This window comes from Artemia sp. Qi Xiang Cuo, chromosome 1 (assembly GCF_049724085.1).
Source record: "Artemia sp. Qi Xiang Cuo chromosome 1, ASM4972408v1, whole genome shotgun sequence".
Classification (NCBI taxonomy): domain Eukaryota; kingdom Metazoa; phylum Arthropoda; class Branchiopoda; order Anostraca; family Artemiidae; genus Artemia; species Artemia sp. Qi Xiang Cuo.
In genome coordinates, this window is record NC_142794.1 from 92038978 (window position 1) to 92063063 (window position 24086).

Consider the following 24086-nt stretch of genomic DNA (forward strand, 5'->3'; position numbering starts at 1 on the left):
AGTCATATCTTTTAAAAAAAGTGAAGATGGAGCATTTTAATAAAGTGTGTTCACATGTCAATGTTATTGTAGCATTGAATGCTGAGAAGGAGAAGTATTTAAACTATGAAACAAGTAAAAATGGTAGCACTATTGGAAATGTATGTGTGCATTGTCATGACAGTAAGGAATTTAACTTCTTAGAAGTACCAAAAAAAATCAACTCTGTTTAAGGTGGATATGCAAGAGTGAGATATCCAGAGATGATAGCACTCAAAGAAAATGCCAACATAAAAATAATAGTTGATGAAGAGGGACATCTTTTTGCCAGTGCTTGTGGTAACATGCTACCTTTTGTTGCACCCCATCGTCAACTTTCGGGTATTAGCGTTCAACGGAAGATGATAAGAAGACATGTATACTCTTCTACTAATATCATAAACCATTTCTTGTCTACGTGCCGAAACTGTTACCTTTGTAAAAATAATGTTGTAATAGACAGTTAAATTGCCGGAAAAATAAAAAGGGCATTGGCAGAAAATATCACTAAGGAATATGGAGATGAATCGATGAAAAACAAAGTGCCAGCAAACGTCACTACCATTATTCAAACAATTAATGAACCAAATAATAGCAAAGATGATGTACATATTGAACATGTGGAAGACTCCCCATTAGAAATGTGTTCACATGTAAGTATTATTGTAGCATTGAGTGCTAACAAGGAGATGTATTTAAACAACGTAATAAGCAAACATGGTAACAATATTGAAAGCATATGCGTACGTTGTCATGAAAGTAAGGAATTAAATTTCTTTGGAATACCAAAAAAATTCAATTATACAAATGGAGGATATGGGAAAGTATCATTTCCAGAGATGTTAGTACTCAAAGAGAATGCCAACATAAAAATAATAGTTGATGAAGAGGGGTATCTTCATGCTAGTGCTATAGGTAACATGCTAACTATTGATAGAACCTTTCGTCGGCTTTTAGGTATTAGCATTCAAATGAAAGCAAAGAAGACAAGAAATGCCTACTCTTCTACTAATATCGTAAACCATATTTTGTCTACATGCCTATACTGTTACGTGCGTAAATATAATTTGATAATAGACAGTGAAATTGCCAGAAAAATAAAAAGGGCATTGTCGTAAAATATTACTACGGATTGTAAAGAAGTTAATATTAAAAACAAAGAACTCGCAAAAGAGACTGACCTACATCATACGCTAACGGAATCTAGTAACACCGCCGACGGGAATCTTGTCGGGCATGTTTTTGTGATACAAGTAAAAAATGAGCATGGATCAAAATGGATTTAATATTTTTACACCGATTACAGGCCAGTAGACTATGACAGATATTATGTCAATAGAGAACATGTTGAACTATTTTATGGAACAGATTCAAAATGTCCAAAGTTAATCATTGATATTAATAATGTATCATAATATATTTTTTGTATTAATATTCTACATAACAATATTTCATTAAAAATGTTATATTTCTTGTTATCCCCTATTTTTTAGAGTAAGCTAACATATCAGGCATTTAGAACGTCTATTCAAATATTGATATCGCATGAAAAGGAATTCACGTACATCCATTTTCAAACACATTGGCTAACATGATCCAAATTTAGTTATTGGAATGAAAATTGTAGGTAAGTAAGTAAGCAAGTAAGTAAGGAAGTAAGTAACAAACTCTTTCTTGAATTCTCTTGGATAAACAATACAGAAATTTCATTAAAGAAATTATGAAAAAATTGTAAGTAAGTAGCAAATTCTTTCTTGAATTCACCTGCTGGATAAACAAAGACATTTCATTCAAGAAATTATGACAAAATTGTAAGTAAGTAACAAACTCTTAATTGTTTACACGACTTAGATACATGGTGTAGAAATTTAATTCAAGAAATTATGAAAAAATTCTCAGTAAGTAACAATTTCTTTCTTGAAGTCAACTCTTGGATACACAATACGGAAATTTCATTCAAGAAATGATGAAAATATTTGTAAGTAAGTAACAAACTCTTTATTGATTTCACCTCTTGGATATACAATATGGAAATTTCATTCAATAAATTGTGAAAAAATTGTAAGCAAGTAAAAAACTCTTTCCTGAAGTCACCTCTTGGACACGCAATACACAATACGGAAATATCATTTAAGAAATGATGAAAAAATTGTAAGGAAGTAACAAACTCTTTCTTGAAGTTAACTCTTGGATACACAATACGGAAATTTCATTTAATAAATTATGAAAAAATTGTAAGTAAGTAACAGACTATTGCATGAAGACACCTCTCGGATACACAATACAGAAATTTCATTAAAGAAATTATGAAAAAATTGTAAGTAAGTAGCAAATTCTGACTTGAATTCACCTGCTGGATGAACAAAAAGACATTTCGTTCAAGAAATTATGACAAAATTCTAAGTAAGTAACAAACTCTTTATTGTTTTCACGAGTTATATATACGATGTAGAATTTCATTCAAGAAATTATGAAAAAATTCTGAGTAAGAAACAATTTCCTTCTTGAAGTCAACTGTTGGATACACAATACGGAATTTCCATTAAAGAAATTATGAAAAAGTTTGTAAGTAAGTAACAAGCTCTGTATTGACTTAACCTCTTAAATATACAGTAAAGATACTTCATTCAAGAAACGTGACTAAACCCGTTTTGAAACTACATGCTATTTGCATGCCTTTCCTTGGCACCTTTCCACCCGAGCGGGGATTCCCCACTGCTTCCTACACATTGCAAAAAAGTGAGCAGTACGAAAACTCCACGTTTTCAACCAGACTGGTTTTTTAGACAACACCAAGTTTTAGGGACCAATCAGAGACAGCGGAGCACAAAAACAGAGACGACACACCCACAGAGATGACACATACATAGAGACGAGAGAAGCACACAGCGGAGCACAAAAACAGAGACGGCACACCCACAGAGATGACACACACATAGAGACGAGACACGCACAGACACGACACACAAACAGAGTCATAGTGAGAGAGATATCCAAAAAGTTGGGTTGATCTAGGTTCACTTAGAGTGGCGCGCCACTCTAAGAGGTGACATCAAAGAAAGAGTTTGTTACTTACTTACCTACTTAATTACTTACTTACCTACTTACTTAAAAAATTTTCATAATGGCATAAAAACATATCCAACAACGGATGTTGATAAAGAATTTATTCATTCTGATACCTAGATTTTGTCAATGTTATCCCATGTGTCTGATAATATATGTATGCAAATTCCTTTTCTAGCATCTCCGATATTTGAATAGTCATTCTAACTGTTTATTATGCAATCTTACTCTAAGAATAATGAACACATAACAATGTAGTGCATAAAATATTTCTCATCAGATAATGCTGTGTAGAATGTTAATACAAAAATATATTATGATACATTATTAATATCAATGATTAACTTTGGACATTTTGAATCTGTTCCATAACATAGTTCACCATGTTCTCTCTTGATATTGTAGCTATTGTCTTCTCTTAGTTCGTAATCAGTAGAATAATCAGTATTCCATTTAGAGTCATACACAATTTTTACTGGTGTCTCATCAACAGGCTCAATATACTTTTCGTCTTTGGTATTATTTGGCTCATTGACTGTTTGATCAATGGCAGTAACGTTTGCTGGTGCTTTTTTTCATCGATTCATCTTTATATTCCATAGTGATATTTTCTGACAATGCCCTTTTTATTTTTCTGGCAATTTCACTTTCTATTATCACCTTATTTTTACAAAGGTAACAGTTTTAGCACGTAGACAAGATATGGTTTACGACATTAGTAGAAGAGTAGGCCTTTCTTTTTTTGACCTTCCATTGAATGCTAATACCCGAAAGCTGACGATTGGATGTATCAGTAGGTAATGTTTTACCTGCAACAGTAGCAAGGAGTTGTCCTCTATCATCAACGATTATTTTTATGTTGGCATTCTCTTTGAGTGCAATCATCTCTGGAGATCTCAATCTCGCAAATAGAGTTAAATCCAACATAAGAGTTGAATTTTTTCGCTATTCCAAAGAAATTTAATTCCTTACTGTCATGACAATGCATGCATACATTTCCAATAGTGCTACAACTTGTACTTGTTTCATAGTTTAAATACTTCTCATTGTCGGCATTCAATGCTACCTTGTTATGTACCTTGTTCATTCAATAACCTTGTTATGTGAACACACTTTATTAAAATGCTCAATCTTCACTTTTTTTTGAAAGATATGACTTATGTGTTTATCGTTCCACTGCGTAAAAAATACTGATTTAATAGATGCAATAGACTAGGTAGTGTCAATAACCTGATCATAGAATACCAATGGGAAAGCCAGATCGTATCTCTGACCAATAATAGAGTACAATTGTTAGAGCCGTAGGTATATTTTGTCTTTTTAAGATACGTACAAAAAAAAGATAAAAAATAAATAAAGTTGAATAATTTCGAAGTTTAAAAAAAATAGTCTGTTTTTATGGAAAAAATATTGAATCAGAATCATCAGTCCTCATCATTATGAGTATCAAAAACTGGACTTAAGTTTCACATTTCAAAATGAACTTCGAAAAATCAAGAGAATGTAACTGTGACAAGGTAAAGCACAACAAGTCACTACTGAAATATTCCAACTCTTGCATTTCACGACATATATTCAAAATGAAATTAGAAAAATAAAGAGAATGTAACTGTGATAAGGTAAAGCACAGCAAAACCCGACTGACATATTCCAACTCTTGCATTTCAGTGAGAGAAATTCAAAATGAACTATGAAAATCAACAAAATGTAACTGTGACAAGGTAAAGCACAACAAAACACTACTGAAATATTCCAACTCTTGCATTTCACTACATAAATTAAAAATTAAATTAGAAAAATCATGAGAATGTAACTGTGACAAGGTAAAGCGCAACAATTCACTACTGAAATATTCCAACTCTCGCATTTCAACTAAAAAAATACAAAAGTCACTCTGAAAATCAACAGAATTTAACTGTCACAACGTAAAGCACAACAAAACACTACTGAAATATTCCAACTCTTGCATTTCACGACATAAATTCAAAATGAACTTCAAAAAATCAAGAGAATGTAACTGTGACAAGGTAAAGAACAACAAGTCACTATTGAAATATTCCAACTCTTGCATTTCAATGAAAGAAATCCAAAATGAACATTGAAAAATCATGAGAATGTAGCTGTGACAAGGTAAACCACGACAAGACACTACTGAAATATTCCAATTCTTGCATTTTACGAAAGAAATTGAAAATAAACTGAAAAATTAAGAGAATGTAACTGTGACAAGGTAAAGCACAACAAAACACTACTGAAATATTCCAACTCTTGCATTTCAATGAAAGAAATTCAAAATGAACTATGAAAATCAATAGAATGTAACTGTGACAATGTAAAGCACAACAAAACACAACTGAAATATTCCAACTCTTGCATTTTACGACAGAAATTCAAAATGAACTTCGAAAAATCAAGCGAATGTAACTGTGACAAGGTAAAGCACAACAAGTCACTACTGAAATATTCCAACTCTTGCATTTCAACGAAAGGAATCCAAAATGAACTTTGAAAACTCATGAGAATGTGGCTGTGACAAGGTAAACCATGACAAGACACTACTGAAAAATTCCAATTCTTGCACTTCGCGAATGAAATTCAAAATGAAATTTTACAAATCAAGAGAATTTAACTGTGACAATGTAAATCACAAGAAAACACTACTGGAATATTCCAACTCTTGCATTTCAATGAAATAAATCAAAAATGAACTATGAAAATCAACAGAATGTAACTGTGACAAGTTAAAGCACAAAAAAACACTACTGAAATATTCCAACTCTTGCATTTCAATGAAAGAAATTCAAAATGAACTATTAAAATCAATAGAATTTAACTGTGACAAGGTAAAGTAAAACAAAACACTACTGAAATATTCCAACTCTTGCATTTCACGACAGAAATTCAAAATGAACTTTGAAAAATCAAGAGAATGTAACTGTGACAAGGTAAAGCACAACAAGTCACTACTGAAATATTCCAACTCTTGCATTTCAAAGAAAGAAATCCAAAATGAACTTTGAAAAATCATAAGAATGTAGCTGTGACAAGGTAAACCACGACAAGACACTACTGAAATATTCCAATTCTTGCACTTCACGAAAGAAATTCAAAATTAACTTTTAAAAATTAATATAATGTAACTGTGAAAATGTAAATCACAAAAAAACAATACTGAAATATTCCAACTCTTGAATTTAAATGAAAGAAATTCAAAATGAAATATGAAAATCAACAGAATGTAACTGTGACAAGGTAAAGCACAACAAAACACTACTGAAATATTCCAACTCTTGCACTTCGCGAAAGAAATTCAAAATGAACTTTGAAAAATTAAGTGAATGTAACTGTGACAATGTAAAGCACAACAAAACACTACTGAAATATTCCAACTCTTGCATTTCAATGAAAGAAATTCAAAATGAACAATGAAAATCAACAGAATGTAACTGTGACAAAGTAAAGCACAACAAAACACTACTGAAATATTCCAACTCTTGCATTTCACGACAGAAATTCAAAATGAACTTCGAAAAATCAAGAGAATGTAACTGTGACAAGGTAAAGCACAACAAAACACTACTGAAATATTCCAACTCTTGCATTTCACGACAGAAATTCAAAATGAACTTTTAAAAATCATGAGAATGTAGCTGTAACAAGGTAAACCGCGACAACATACTACTGAAATATTCCAATTCTTGCACTTTGCGAAAGAAATTCAAAATGAACTTTGAAAAATTAAGAGAATGTAACTGTGACAAGGTAAAGCGCAACAAAAAACTACTGAAATATTCAAACTCTTGCATTTCAATGAACTAAATACAAAATGACCTATGAAAATCAACAGAATGTAACTGTGACAAGGTAAAGCACAACAAAACACTACTGAAATATTCCAACTCTTGCATTTTACGAGAGAAATTCAAAATGAACTTCGAAAAATCAAGAGAATGTAACTGTGACAAGGTAAAGCACAACAAGTCACTACTGAAATATTCCAACTCTTGCATTTTACGACAGAAATTCAAGATGAACTTCGAAAAATCAAGAGAATGTAACTGTGACAAGGTAAAGCACAACAAGTCACTACTGAAATATTCCAACTCTTGCATTTCACAAAAGAAATTAAAAATGAACTTTGAAAAATCATGAGAATGTAGCTGTGACAAGGTAAACCAAGACAATACACTACTCAAATATTCCAAATCTTGCATTTCACGACAGAAATTCAAAATTAAATTCTAAAAATTAAGAGAATGTAACTGTGACAAGGTAAAGCACAACAATTCACTACTGAAATATTCCAACTCTTGCATTTCAATGAAAGAAATTGAAAATGAACTATGAAAATCAACAGAATGTAACTGTGACAAGGTAGAGCACAACAAAACACTACTGAAATATTCCAACTCTTGCATTTCACGAGAGAAATTCAAAATGAACTTCGAAAAATCAAGAGAATGTAACTAGGACAAGGTAAAGCACAACAAGTCACTACTGAAATATTCCAACTCTTGCATTTCACGACAGAAATTCAAAATGAACTTCGAAAAATCAAGAGAATGTAAGTGTGACAAGGTAAAGCACAACAAGTCACTACTGAAATATTCCAACTCTTGCATTTCTCGAAAGAAATTCAAAATGAATTTTGAAAAATTAAGAGAATGTAACTGTGATAAGGTAAAGCACAACAAAACACTACTGAAATATTCCAACTCCTGCATTTCAATGAAAGAAATTCAAAATGAACTATGAAAATCAAGAGAATGTAACTGTGACAAGGTAAAGCACAACAAAACACTACTGAAATATTCCAACTCTTGCATTTTACGACAGAAATTCAAAATGAACTTCGAAAAATCAAGAGAATGTAACTGTGACAAGTTAAAGCACAACAAGTCACTACTGAAATATTCCAACTCTTGCATTTCCCGACAGAAATTCAAAATGAAATTTGAAAAATTAAGAGAATGTAACTTTGATAAGGTAAAGCACAAGAAAACACCACTGAAATATTCCAACTCTTGCATTCCAATGAAAGAAATTCAAAATGAACTATGAAAATCAAGAGAATGTAACTGTGACAAGGTAAAGCACAACAAAACACTACTGAAATATTCCAACTCTTGCATTTCACGAGTGAAATTCAAAATTAACTTCGAAAAATCAAGAGAATGTAACTGTGACAAGGTAAAGCACATCAAGTCACTACTGAAATATTCCAACTCTTGCATTTCAACGAAAGAAATTCAAAATGAACTATGAAAATCACCAGAATGTAACTGTGAGAAGATAAACCACAACAAAACACCACTGAAATATTCCAACTCTTGCTTTTCAATGAAAGAAATCCAAAATGATTTTTGAAAAATTAAGATAATGTAACTATGAAAAGGTAAAGCATAACAAAACACCACTAAAACTATCCAACTGTTGCATTTCAATGAAGGAAATTCAAAATGAACTTTCTGAGTATTTTTGGTTTTCCCTTCCAAAATTGACCCTCCCCCCCTGCCCTCAGAAATGGGTGAACGAAGGGCCTCTGAGCCTTCCCCTTCAGGCAGATCCCGTTTATTTTCTATTCTGATTATTTTTGGTTTTCCCTCCAAAATTTACTCCCCCTCCCCCCTACCCTCAGAAATGGAGGAAGGAGGGGCCTCTGAGCCTTCCCCTTGAGGCAGATCCTTTTTATTTTCGATTCTGAGCATTTTTTGTTTTCCCTCCAAAATTGACTCCCCCCCGCCCTTGCCCTCAGAAATTGAGGAAAGAGGGGCATCTGAGCTGTGCCCCTGAGGTAGATCCCATTTAGTGTTGATTCTGAGCCTTTTTGTATTTTCCTCCAAAATTGAACCTCCCCCCACCCCTGCCCTCGTAAATTGTAAAACTGAGGGCCTCTGAGCCTTACCCTTGATGAAGAACCCATTTATTTTTATTTATGAGTATTTTTGACTTTCCCCCCAAAATTGACCCTCCCCCCCTCTCCTGCCCTCAGAAATTGGGGAAAACAGGACCACTGAGCCTTGCCCTTGCGGCAGATACCATTTATTTTCTATTCTGAGTATTTTTGATTTTCCCTCCAAAATTGACACATCGGATAGGTAAAGCTAGGTCACCTCACTCTGTCATTCTAACGTCGTTAGCCGATTTAATTGAATGATGTTGTTTCTAATTTATAACAAATTAACAAAGTTAAAAAACCCTACGGGGGTATTTTAAATTTTAATCAGCTTAATACTTTTTTTTATCCAATTTCGTGCAGTCCAAACACTGAATAGTATCATTCACACTCCTATTATTCAAAACATTAATTAATATCGTTCATAGTGTCCAATTTGCAAATTACTTATCCCTTTTTGCAAAAATGTCAAATACTCACTCTCTTTGAAAAGGTGTAGAGGCGTACGCAAATAACAGGTTTCGGACTCTGCACATATTCTTGTAGGTTTACATGTAGGTTTCGGACTGTGCACATATTCTTGTAGGTTTACATGTAGGTTTCGGACTGTGCACATATTCTTGTAGGTTTACATGTAGGTTTCGGACTGTGCACATACACACTACTAGCTAAACATTAGTCTATTGAAAACAGATAAGTTTGTTCTAATAGATACCTGTCTAAGGGAAAAAACTTACTTTAAAACTCGAAAATTAACTTATAAATGATCTTATAAATTAACTACGTGAAAATTTATAAGATTCATTTAACGAAGATTTAATCTATCTTGCCGAGACTGGGACTTTCCTTAAATTAAACATACGTCTTGGACAGAAGCTAAATAATACCTGGGGGAGAACCTCTAAACAATCCCTACAAACAAATATTCAATCAGATATTATTGACATTACTTTTTCAATTTTCACTGTATAATTTTTTTATTTCAAAGAGCGCATTGCCATTAATTTTGCTCGTGATGGCATGGTCTGCCATTTTGTGACACCGAGCGCCATTCGCGGCACCAACATAGAGTACTGTAATTTTCATCATATGGTGTTTGACGGCGGCAATCAAATTGAGCAATCTTTATTGCAATCCAACGCCTTTTTTTATGGGTTTCAAGCTCGTTTTCGAGATTACCATAAATTTGATATCACAAAAAACTTTTATTAGTAGTAATAATCAAATTAATAGTTATCATTAATAAATGAGCTTCAATTGGGAATTTTTTCTCGTAAACAGTCTTTTTTAAGCCAAATACTGGCTTAACCTTATAACCATGATAGAACTCCAATACTGGCAGGAAACTTCAAACAACTGGTAACCCTAAAAAAAAAAATTGAGCAATATCAATGACATAATTTTTATACAATCCTAAAAAAGGTTTATCCCAGAATTGCCTCTGAATCACTCGGTCTATCTGTCCTGGCTTTTTCTAAAATTATCCATGTCTTGATGCCTGCAAAATACTTGATTTTAATACAAAATCAAAGAACTTAGTCGAGGCCGAAGGCCTTGACCTCTTATCCTAATAACGTGCTATTGACATGATCGTACACTGAATTCCTAGTTATCCCTTATTTATATTTCATATTTTTGATAAATGTATCGATTGGGTTTTAAAACGCGACCTAAACCCTTCCGTGAAGGAATTGGTTTTTATGGTGACCCCAAAAGTTTGAAAGATAGAATTTATTGGTGGCTCTGAATGAATAGGGATTGAAATTATCATTGTTTTAGGCTGCAGTACGGAAAGAAAAACCTAGGAGCTTTAATATTATCAAGCCTGATATACTTCTATTGTCAGAAATAATTTCATAAAAGATCCTAATGTATTTTCTTCTGTTTCAGGATGCCTAATTTATCTGTTTATACTATTGGCTCATCTGGCTTGAATCCTGTTTATTGGTCAGATCTAGAGAAGTATATATATCCTTATATAATGAAAAACCCAATCAGTATGACATTGTGGCCACCAGGGGGAAGCTTCAAAAGCAGTTATGTTCACCATAAGATTGATATGGTACTTTATCACAACTTGCCAGCATACACGCTTGACTTCTTAGTAAGATGTTGTGGGAAAAAACCCTTGTAAGTTTACGTCTTTTTTTATGTTTTTAAATTCGGTTATATTTAGAAAATATTTTATTCTCTTTTCATGAATTATAAATTCTAGAGCTAATTGCCTACTCTATTTTGTTATAAAAATTTTAATCCACGCTTTTAAAAAGGACCTTTTCAAGGAAAAGTAAAGTAAAATGGTGTTGTCAGTAATACAAAAGTTCCTACAAACTCGTGTGTGTGTCGTAATTTGTTTTGTTTTGAGTTTGACTTGAATCTTCTTTGTTTTGAAAGAACACTGTCCAAGATACATGTAGGTGAAGACTTGTGAAGATCAATAGTCCTGGTAAAGCACACTAGGTCCACCTGAATTCAGAGCTCTTTTTTTTCTTTTTATTTTTTTAAAACTAATGCAGTTTCAATAGTAAAAGAGGTACGTATTTATAGTTTTCATGCAGTCTTCAAAGCCTTCTAAAGTTGGGAAGGAATGGGGATGGGATTTGAAAACGCATTTCAGGGATATAATTTGAGTTTTTGATTAATTTCCAAAAGTTAATTTCATGCAACCCCAACTACTTTTTCAAAGGCAGAGCAAATGCATTCCCTAAATAACGAGCGAAATGGGCTCCATGCTTTATTTATTTATTATTTTTTACCAAGGCACTTCGTATGCAAGGAGTTGTCATAGAACTACTTACTTTGATAGGAGTCATTCGATTGGAAAATAGAAGTTCTAATTCCCTTTTTAAGAGTCAAATGGGACTGAAGGGCAAAAACCTCCACCCCACGCCCTTTATTTTCCCAAAGACATCTGATATAAGTTTTGAGATAATCACTTTGTTCAGAATAGATGATAAACTATGCCTCTTGGGGTGACAACTGTAACTTATGCAGTTTGCTCATTGTTTGAATATAGTATTTGCTATTAGGAAAGTCGGATAGGTTTGACCTTTGGTGTCAAAAAAGGCTAAGAATATTAAGGTGAAACTTTCAGGGAATGTTGAGAGGAGGGTTGAACTAAATTGAGTCACACTATGTGCATGCAGGTTATAAAAACAGCGTACCTCGGGAAAGGCTTAAGATATTATGTTGTAACTTTAAAAGAATGATATAGGGGATAATTCATTGACCAAAAGGCAGTGGGTCCTTGCTACTACTATTGAAACAGTTACTACTATTACTACTAGTAGTAGTCCTACTACAACTATAACTTCCATTCCGACTACTGCTAAGGCTAAGGCTATTAAGGTGGTATTTTCAGGGAATGTTGAAGATGAAGCGGAACTAAATCAAAAAACACTATATGAATACATGTGGTCAAAGGGATGTATGAGAAATATCCTCTGAGTGGCTTAGAGTTTAAAGTTGAAACTTTCGGGGAATGATGAGGGGGATTCTAACTGACCAAAAGGCAATATGTGTGCACTACCGCTGCTACTACTGCTACTGCTACTACATTTACTACTGTTTTTGCTACTACTACTATTATTAAGACCAAACGTATTAAAATAAAACTTTTAGGAAATGTTGAGATAGAAGATTAACTAAATCAGAACATACTATATACATACTGGTTGTTAAAAGGACGTGTCAGAAATATCTTAGGAACGCGCTTAGAGTATTCAGTTTAAACTTACCGGGTATGCTGCAGGGATCACAATTGCTGCTACTAACACTAATACTGCTACTAAAGCTACGGGGATGAAGGTGAAAATTTGAAGGAATGTTAATGAGATGTTGACCTAAATCAAAACAACTCTGCTGATGTTGGTTGTCAAACGACCTATCATCAACATCCCAGTAACTGATTATGGTATTAAGTTGAAACTTTCAGAAAAAGTTGAGAGGGATGAAAAAAACAAAGGTGCTATGCACTATACTAATACTGATACTACTACTACTACGACCACTGTTTTTACTGAGGCTATGGGTATTAAGGGGAAACTATCAGGGAGGGTCCTTGAACGATATTGAAATAAATCAAACACTATGTACCTTTAGGTTGGCAAAGGGTGTATCAGCAATATCTCAGGAGCAGATTAGAATATTAAGTTGAAACTTTTAGGAGATGTTCGGACTAGCCAAAAGGCAATTTGTGTATACTACTACTACAACTACGATCACTGCTACTACTGAAGCTAATGATATTAAGGTAAAACTTCCAGGGAATCCATAGGGAGATTTCAAACTAAATCAAAAAGCACTATGCACATGCATGTTGCCAAAACGGGGCATCAGCAATGTCTGAGGAACAGCTAAGAATATTAAGTTGAAACTTTCAGGAGATGTTGAGGGGAGGTTGAACTAACCCAAAGGTACATTTCCCATGCTACCACTACTACTTCTATTACTAGTCTACTACTTATACTAAGGGTAAGGGTTTTAAGGTGGATTTTCTTGGGAATGTTTTTTAGGTTGTTGAACTGAATCAAAGCACAATATGTGTAAGCAGGTTCTCAAAAGAAAATATTAGCAATATTTCAGGAACAGGTTAGAGTACTAATTTGACACTTTTAGGGCATGTTGAGGGGGACATTGCACTAATAGGAAGTCACTTTGTGTATACTACTACTACTATCCCTAGTAGTACTATTTTTGCTACTGCTATTTGTAATACTATTACTTTGACAACGGGTATTATGGTGAAACTTTCAGAAAGTGTTAAGTTGGGACTTGAACTATATAAAAACACACCATCTGCATGCTGGTCATCAAAAGCATGTATCAGTAATTTCTCAAGAACTGCTCGGAGTAGTAAGTTGAAACTATCAGGGCATGTTCTGTGAAATTGACCTAACCAAAAAGGCACTATGTGAATAGTGCTGCTGCTACTACCAATACTATCGCCACTACTGCTCCTAATATGACTACAACAACTGCTAATACTAAGGGTATTAAGTTAAAACATCCAGCGAATGGTGAGTTAAAACATCCGAGTGATCAAAAGAGCATACCAGTAATATCTAAGGAATTGTTTAAAGCATTAATTTGAAGGATATTAAGCACACTATGTACATACAGGTTATCCAAGGGGTGTACTAGCAATACTCCAGCCATATTATAGGGTACTAAGGTAAAACTTTCAGGTTTTGTTCATTTTTCAATTACGACTGTAAATACTCGGGAATGGGACTAATTGCGACTACAACTATTTGCAACTGTGACTCTAAGTACTTGTGACTGCGACTGCAATCAGTTGAGACTCCGATTGCGACAACATGTGACTTTAACTGCAACAACTTCTTGCGTCTACAGATGATTACGACTGTGACTCCAACTACTTGTTACTGAAATTGCAACAGTGAAGTGAGTGTGACCATTTGGGATATGACTACTTTTTACTGTTACTGAGGTTACCTGGAACTGCGACTGTAGTTACTTGCGACAGTGACTACTTGTAACTGAAACATATGCTATGGTTTTAATGTCAATTAAGAAGGAACATACATTATTTTTTTTATTTTTACACAGAAAAGAGTTTTTCAAAGGAAAGTAAAGAGATCAATTAACCAAAAGATAAGCAGAAATAAAGTTAAATAATTTTTCCAGCCAAAAACTAACATAAATCACAACCAATAAATAAACTAGTAGTATCCTAGAGATAGGTCCAAGGACAGCCCTATCCCAGTGTACTATTGGAGTTGCTAACGCCTCGTACCCCCTCAATTGGTACTATCAGAGCCATAGGTGGTATACCTGGAAACAATTGAAGTTAAAATTCCATCCCATCTAGTCTTTGCCTTTGAGATAACAACGTTCCGGGAAAATACCAGCCATAATTTACATCAGGTTTGAGTCTATTCACGAGTTAGAAACTTAGTGAGTCGGTGGCTGGACGCTGGTGTTCTTCATTTTTCAACTTGAAAAGTAGAAATCTGGTAAAAACGAATTGTCTGTGGCATTTCAGTACACTTGCATAATATTTGAAATATCCAACAGCTAGGTATTCCTAACAGAATTAATTATCAAAATTAGTAGTATTTTTTTCATCGAGCAATTGTTACCATCGATAAGAACTGTAATTATCTACATCACAGCTGGTAGAAAAATCTTTTCCCTTGGCTTTCCTACCATCAAATGTCCAGAAGGGATTTGGAAGGTATCTCCCCTTTCAGTCTGGATTGTTTTGATAATGAACATCTGTTCTCTTAAATACAGACCAACCAACTGTTTTCTAGCCCATGAAGATGGTGGCCAATTGCCAAGCTCATCAGAGGTTCTAACTCCAACTCCATCAATCCAATCCCCATCCTCTGACCTAATGTTTTCAGAAGGCCCTGTGATTTTGCAAGCAGGTTGAAAAAGGATAGTCACACCTGAACAAGTACAATCATATCCCAGCACCACCGAGAAAACAAAAGCCTTCAAGGAAGAAAGGAGAGCAGAACAAAAGTGGATACTGATATATCAATAAAAGCCAAGATTGAAGCTGTCTTTGCTACAAGGAAGGCAAAGAAGAGTGGATTAAAAATAACTGAAGCAACGAAAGCAGGAAAAACAACGAAACAGGCTGTGAAGACATTTGGTGAGAATACAGCACTGAGGGTGAAAATGAAACTGAAAAGGTTCAGACAGTTACTTTTGATGACAGCTCAGACAGTTCACTTAAGATAGTGGTTAAGATAGTGAAAAAGAATGTTAACTTAGTTTTGATTTGGGTTGCAGTTTGCAACTTTGTAAAACTCATCTACGGGGGCCATTAGGGAGAAGGTAAAACCTACTGCAGATGTCAGTTTGATGACTATGAATGGTAGGAGAGGTAGTGCTTGAAAGTGGCTGGAACAGTCAGATCATATCTACTACATGAAAGAGGATTTAGGGTAAAAACCCCAATACATGGACAGTGTGTGATCTTGGACAAATGTTTTGAATAAAATGTATCTTCCCTAAACAAGGACAGCAGGTTCTTAATCTTGGACCTGATAGAGATAGTTGGGATTGGCTGCCTTCAATCTTATAGCCAAGCGTATTTAAATATGGTTCCTCTTTTTCACAACCTTTGTCAGTGATTGATTCTGTCCATGATTGAGATACATCAATTTTAAGATCCTTTGTTCAAGATTGGGCGGAAGTCTATTTTCCAAGATTAGACACAAGCTAAAAATTTGCAATTACAATTAGGTTTCTACTATTAACTGTCTGTACAATTAAAATAGTTACCATTGTATATGGGTAATATATCCGAACTAATGAAATACTCATTAAGAAAATTTAGACAGATATAGTAGAGAAAAAATAATGTGTCCAGGTGGTATAATAGACATAAATATTGAAACGGTGATTAGGGACACCTGCATTTGTAGTTTCCTTCCCGTTCATTTCTGTCGATGTCTAAAATAGGTTTCCTTCCTGTAATTAGACACCTCCTAGTTATTACACCACCAGTGTTTTTATGGCAAATAAGAAAACGCATTAATTGTCCTCAAAGTTAAATTCATAATATAACAGTAAGGAACGTGAGAACTTTCATAACCTACCGTTTCAAGTAAGACTGCAATGTCACGGTATCAACACCTCAGTATTTATAAATACCTACATATTGCAAGGACTGAAGAAATATTGATTCTTTCCTATACCAAGGTGTATTGCAATAGAAAGGTCCTTAAATCTCAAGTTCCTACATGGAATTTAATCTGGTGTCTGTTTGAAAGACAATTGTCTATTCAATGGATGTGCTACAAGAGCTAGTGCTGAATAAAAACTCACCCTGGAAGCACAAGAAATTCTTGCAAACTATTTGTGTGCACATTTGTTTGTTTAATTTTGAAAACCGTACTTAATTTCAAAGCAGGATAATCGAAATCCTTAATCATACAAGAAAAGAATTGGCTCAAATTAATTAAAAGTCAGCGGAACTTCACTGCCGCGGCCGGCAGTGCACCCGCGGCTTTACGAAACTTTGGTGGAAGTTGAACGGACCTCTGGTTGGTCGTGTTTGATGTTTGTGCCAGCGTGGAGCCGAGGTTGATATCCTATATTGGAAGTGCTGAATAGACCAGGTAAGCCTCCCCCTAAAATTCCGCTTATGGGCCCCCATAATCATAAATAATGATTAATTTTTAGAAACACCCCTCCCTACTAAACATTTCTGAACTTTTGAATTCAATCTATAAAATATTATTGAAACTGGACTTTCAGGGGACGGTAAAGAGCAACATCAAAACTAAAAGGCGCATAAATTTAGAAAAAAAGTGTTGAAGACTTAGAATTTTTGGGACTTCGAATTTTATTTTTTTTTTACTTAGAAATTTGTTTCTTGAACTTACAAATTTATTTTCTTAACTTAATATTTTTGGGACTTGGACTTTTTTACTTACAATTTTGTTTTTTGGGGCTTAAATTTATTTAAACTTACAATTTTTAAGGGACTCAAAAATTGTATATATTTTTGAACTTAGAAATTTTAACTTGAAAGAAATTTTTTAATGGCTAAAAAAAGACACTGCTTATACTTGTAACAAACAATTTGGTTATGTACTATTTTATTTTTATTCTAGGCTGATGCAAATCCATTGAAAAAACTGAGGACTTAAGCAGGTGGTAGGCCCATGGGATTGCAATGTCCTGGTGGGGAATGGACGACAATCTATTCAATCATACTTTCCGCCAGTTAATTCTATGATTCCATCTACCACCGTGCCCCAGGAAGTCCAAATACCAATGAGTCCTGTAACAATTGTGGGAGAGGATGAGTCTCCTGGACATGTATACAATGATGTCATAGACACACTTTGGCAAATAATTGAAACCATTCCGAATGTGTGTGTGTGTCTTATTAAAAAAATAATTATGTATGTGTATTGAATGATATGAAAATACACGCTATTAAAATATTCTTTTTCGGGTTAATAAAAAACCGTGCCATTTCAAAAATAAAATATATTCTCATTCAGTTTTTAGGTTCACCTAGCGCTGCAATATCACCACAAACTCAGGGGACCTACAACCTCTTTGACCGCATGGAGACACCCATATTGCCATCACAATCGCAATTTCAAGGTAATCTCCATGTCAACATTTAGACAGAATAGGCACTATATTTGGTTGACAAATTATTGGGGGACTTTTTTGGAGATACACTCCCTAATATTTCAACAGGGGTTCGGCTCAGTCAAGTATCCTTGAACATCAAAAATGTATCAGAGGGTGATTTTGGTTGGGCTGACCACCTTAGTCCTGATACACTCGAGGTTATGTTGAGTAAACTGGGGTATTTCACTCCATGCACCATTCCTACCATATATAATGAATGTAAAGTAGGACAAAGTGGTGCGGGACATGAAAATTCCGTAACGCCCCCTCTATTGACAGAGTTTTATTTATCCAACTCTGCCTTGCACAATGTATATGTTCATAGGGCTGAGTTCGGGGATCCATGCAATTCACTTATGGTGAGTAGCATCATGATCTAGCCGATAGATATAGTGCACTCTTATGTGGGTAAGATTCGAGTCTTTGTTGAAAGACAGATTCGAGAATGGGTGGAAGACATCACACCTTTGTTTTTCAACCTTTGTTGAAAGACAGCAAACAAGCATTATTAGTATTACTTATCTAAATGAAGATTCGGATGAGGTGTATTCGTATCATGTGCAAACTGAAATGCAGACACTTCATTCGGGCTTGCACAGTTTTGAAGCTGTATTTATTGATTGGGTGGATGGTATTGTATCGAAATTGGATAAGTATAGTGAGAGGGGTAGTGGGTCGGTGGTTTTATTTATTGAGATTTTAGGTGTTATTGTGGGTATATTTAAAAATGATTTTACTGTAAGAGGTGGAGGGGGGAAGGCAGATGTAAAGGAGTACAATAATTTTGTTTCGCCACAGGGCTTCAGTGCTTCAACTATGCATTCCTCATGGCAGCTCAAAAACCCATGGTGGAGAATAATGTTATTAAAACATATTTCGACGGTTTGGCAGTTAATGGGGTTGGGGAGGGGGCAAAAGTTCCTGAAGTAGATTTTAATTGTTTAAATGGTCAATATCCAATAACACTTAAATAGTGGGGTACTGTCTTACAATATGATACTGAATTTGAGGAGAGTAAATGCAAAGATGAAAAAGGGGGTAATATATCCAGTGAGGGATCCGTCCATTCAATCAGTAAAACATTGTGTATTGCTTCTTTACGATCCTACCAGTGAACCTGATTCAAATGGAAATTTTTTTCCAATAACAGACATTAATGAGGTCTTATCTGGGGTTGAGGGTCAAATTATAATAAAGGGGGTTAACATGCTACCATTGTCCAATATATCGTTCTAGATTTATTTATGAATTAAAGTTCAAACTTTATTTGAGACACTAAAAGCGTCATGGCTATCAATCTGTGGAAACGGTTAGCGGTGAAACGGCCATCTTGCGATTCAAGAACTTTCAGAATGCATTTCTACAGAGTGACAAGGTATATTAGACTGCGAAGCCAAACTCATAGATGTGTATGATCTGTCAAATTTAAATAGCGTTAAAAAATATGAACCCATTGCAGTCTCTTATACCCATGCACAAAGAGACTCGTTTAATACCATGCAATTGGTAGAGTTTTTTGAGACATTGGGTGGGGAGGATTGTATAGGTGAAGCCATGACAGCACTTATTAAAACAACAAATAATTCAATTTCACGGCTGCGCAATGTAGGCTATCCAATGACCCTATCATCAGAGGATGAGTTAGCCATTCAAGATAAAAATGTGTCGGGTTTGTAAGGGAAAATTTGTTGAAGGTAGTGGGGGAGAGATGCCATTACGCGAATATAAACATTTCAGCAACCTAATTTTATCAGGGGGTAGTAACTTTCGTGGACTGGCCCATAAATAATGTAATTTAAACGTTAAAAAGCAATATTTTCTACCTGTTTATATGCACAAGTCCAGCTACGATTTGAAATTCATATTACCAGCGTTAGGACGTTTGCAGAGAGGTGAAGTTGTAGGTTGCCTATCGGTAGATGGTTCTTTTTCATATAATATAATACCTAAATTTTCTGAGAAGCTGCTGCTCTTAGAATTTCAATGGAAAACAGCAGATAATGGTAATATGTACTTGAATAAAATCCGTTTTTTATACTGCTATAGTTTCTTCCCTAATCCCTAAGTGAATTAACTAAAGTAAAGAAATAACGTAAAGTAAAGACACAATTATTTTCAGATGATGAAATGAATTATTTATTGACGTGTAAGGGCATATACCCGTATGAGTACCACAGCTCCATCTCGAGGCTTCGTGAATATAAATTTATTATTCACTTTATGATCGTCAATGCACCACTGCCGACTATGAATAGGCTAAGAGGGTCCTTGCTGGATGTTTTGTGTCAAAACACGAATAACATCTAGGACTTGGATTTAACATCTGGATTAAACATCTGGATTTTGGGTGCTATTTTTCAAATCCTCATCAGGTGATGAATGTAATTTTTAAAATTAGTAAAGAGAAAATAGGCCTGATCACCGACATGGATCAGCATCTATTTGTAGAAAGTTCTATGATTGGAGGGAGTTTTCCACAGAGATCTTATTCTGGAAACTGACCCGACTGGAAAAGCGCCGATAAAAAGTTGGATGCAGTTTTTCTGAATATGAATCCCTTTATCCGTCGGCAATATCTCATTACTCTTTGCCGTGTGGTAATTATGAATGGCTTAACAATCCTTGTTCTCCAAATTTCCCCGACATTGACACTGTTGAAGAGAATGGACCGCTAGGATGACTTTTTTGAAGTTTATTCTGAAATACCAGCGGAGCTTCATGACTCGGAAAAGGATTTTGTTTTCCCATGCATATACAGACCGGTGACTAAGGATTCTTTGAGTCCACATGATATTTCTTTGGTAGAGTATGGGGGTGTGCTCTGGACACCATCAAAACAAAAACATTGCCCACCTTCATCCGAAACAGAATATTGTTGTTCATCAATTTCTTTTGAGATAGATGCTATCCAATGGTTACAAGGTAACAAAGATTCATAGAGCCCTTCAATTAGACCAAAACCGGTATTTGAAGGGGTTTATTGACATTTTTGTCAGTAAACTTTCAGGAGCAAAAGCGAATGTTGAAAAAGAGAACTTTAAATTCATTTAAAATTCAGCCTTCGGTAAAATGTGCCAGAGTTAGCGTAATGCGTAATAGGAGTCTTTGAGATGTTGTAACCGACACAAAAGAATTTGCTTGAATTATAGCCGATCCAAACTTCATATCATTCACCATCATAGACCCAAATATGGTTCTTTTACATTGGAAAAGAGAAATTTCATTTTAAATAAAAATATCACTGCTGGTAGAGCAATTTTAAGAAATTTCCAAAAAACTCATGTTGGAATTCTGTTACAATGTGTGAAGGTGCCAATGGCCGAGAGAAGGATCACTTCAAGTTTATTATAGGGATACTGACTCACTTTTGCTAAAAGTTAAAGCTGACAATTTATAAGATGATTTGGAAAAAGGTATGTATATTATCTCTTGAATGGATTTTGCCAAGTGGGATGAGTCCATTCACCCGGAGCTAGTGAAGCGTCAGCCTTCAAATAAATTATTATTATCGGGGACCGACTTGATTATCAATGGTGTGTTTGCAGGTCTGATGGTGTACTTTGTGCAAGCACATCATGAGGAAATCGAAAAAGTCTTAAAGGGGGTGCCTAGACATTATTTGAAAGAGAATTTTGATTTGAGTGTGTATAGAAACTGTATGGAAAGTAATCTCATTCCAAGAGCGAAAGCCATGGCGATTCACTCTTTAAAATTTAATAACTACACAGTTAGAGTGGCAAAATGTCATGTTACCCGTATCGGATAAAGTCTATGTATGTACGGACGGTGTGAAGGTGCTACTCCATGGACCCTACTTCACTTTGAAGCGAGATTTATGTTTAGAATACAGACATCGTCTTGGTCTGGGGTCTTCGTCTTAGTTTTGGTCTTTAAACTATTTTAGGAAAATACTAGTACACTAAGTCGTGATGATGATTTGCCGAGGGCGGTGGGACCCAAGTGGTTTACTGTCACTGTATCACCCTCACTTGTTAGTACGCAATAGGGCAGTGGACAATTCACTACGTGTTTTCGTTCAAAATGGTTGAAGTTTTAAAATATGACTATTGGTGAAGAGTAAATTTTAAGTTTAGCCACCACACTTGCTCAAGGCACTGGACTCAAATAGAAGCCAGCGACAGAGTATTTACAAAATTAATCAAGTTACACCCTACATCGTAATCGTAGAGTTCGCGGTGGTCAGTATCGAAGAGCTAAAGCCTTTTCACATTGTAAATATTACAAGTAGATCTTTTGACTCAAGACGAGATTCAACGGCGTCAAAATGATCCATTCAAGTAGATTGCACTTGTAATCAGTGTTCTTATTCGACATGCATATGCCGTTCTATTGCGGTCAAAGAGAGGTAATGAAGTTGCTAAAGCTCTTGAATCCATCCTTGAACAAAATTGTTATAGGAAGATTCAAACGGATCGGGGTAGGGAAATTCTTAATCCAAATGTAAAGAAGGTTTTATTAAAGTATAATACAATGTTCTCAATAAAGACGGCATAGGCTGAACGATTGATCAAAACTATTCGACTTTTAATTTCAAGATATTGTAAGTTGAAAAGTGCTGCTGCTTTTATTCATGAGTTTAATTAAATCGAGGAGATGGGCAATACATATTTTTATTAAAAAATATTGCAATTGAGGGAGAGAAGTGAAAAAAAGTGTGTCACAAGTCTTAGACACTAAACCCATAACATATCGTTTACGTGACCTGAAAGATGATGAGATTTTTCGTGGTTTTTGTGATTATCAAAAAGTTAAAAAGAGTGGAATGTATCACATCGAAAAGATATTAAAAAGTCGTGCTCATAGGGGCAAAAGATAGTTGCTTGTTCATTGGCTAGAATACAAATCTGATTGTGATTCTTGAATATTTTTGAAGACGTACATAATGCCCAATGACTCTTATGTGATGTTTATGCCCAACGTCTCTGATCCCCTCTGCGATGATTTGGATAAAACAAGCGATTTTTAAACAAAACTCACCCCCGCCGTTAAATTCAGCGAGGGAAAGTATTAAGTTGCTCTTACCGATTGTATTCTCAAAAATACATATAAAATTCCAAAAAAGACCGTACATATGAAATAAAAACCAGACCTTTCAAGAAAATTGAAAGGTCTGGTGATAGGCTATGATTATAGACAGAATGTTGATACTGATGGTGAACTCACTTGGGTAGTGAGCAAGGAGTATCATTTAGTTGGTAAATTAAATCATTATATATACGTTAATGAATGCCTCCCAGTGTTAAAATTGACATAAAGCTACAACTCGCTCCGTCCAATTTCATTTTGAGAAAAACACCTGATGCAGTACCTGATTCAGCACTTGATACAATGAATTTCTCAACATTCATGTAGACAATCCTCGATTGAATGACTTCATATAGAAAGTACCCTTTCCTACCTGTATAATATTGATTTCAGTACCCTAAGAATAAAATGTTTCAAGAATGTTTGTAAGTTCGTTCATTAATAAAACATATATGTACAATAAAAAAGTCTTTGTATTTAGTGTTTAGATTTCTTCTTCTTCGTCATTTAGGTGGTCATCGGCAATGATTAGTGATAACAGATAATCGGAATTCAATTTCTACTGATCTCGGTGTGCAAAGTCAGGGTCACATTTTCTGCAATATAATATAACTTAATTTTTATTATATCTCTTTGTGAAGTCAATGATGCTATTTTAATTCATATTGTAAAATTCACATGTTTCAATTTTCTAATTTGAAGTAATGTTACACATGGTATTTTTAATCAATTCCTGTAACAACCAAATAAAAATAATTAGGTTTATAATCATAACCGCCATTGTCCTCACAGCGATGACGTAGAAACCATACTCTCTTTTTGTTTCGATAGTGGAAACGTGGTCCAAATTTCCTGTCCGAAACAATTTAAATCCACGACGATACCAATCTCTTAGAAATAAACTGAAATCACTTTTAGATTTTTTCCG

At 34.6% G+C, this 24086-nt stretch overlaps 1 protein-coding gene across 1 annotated transcript in view; it reads left to right on the forward strand.

Moving 5' to 3' along the window:
- Nucleotides 1–659: 659 nt before the first annotated feature.
- LOC148956920 (putative fatty acyl-CoA reductase CG5065) overlaps nt 660–24086 on the forward strand; it is a 32303-nt gene continuing 8876 nt past the window's right edge. Inside the window, exons 1-3 of the mRNA XM_089092624.1 lie at nt 660–671; nt 1512–1579; nt 10871–11110. Coding sequence (XP_088948750.1) covers nt 660–671; nt 1512–1579; nt 10871–11110 — 320 coding nt within the window. The remainder of the gene's footprint in view (nt 672–1511; nt 1580–10870; nt 11111–24086) is intronic.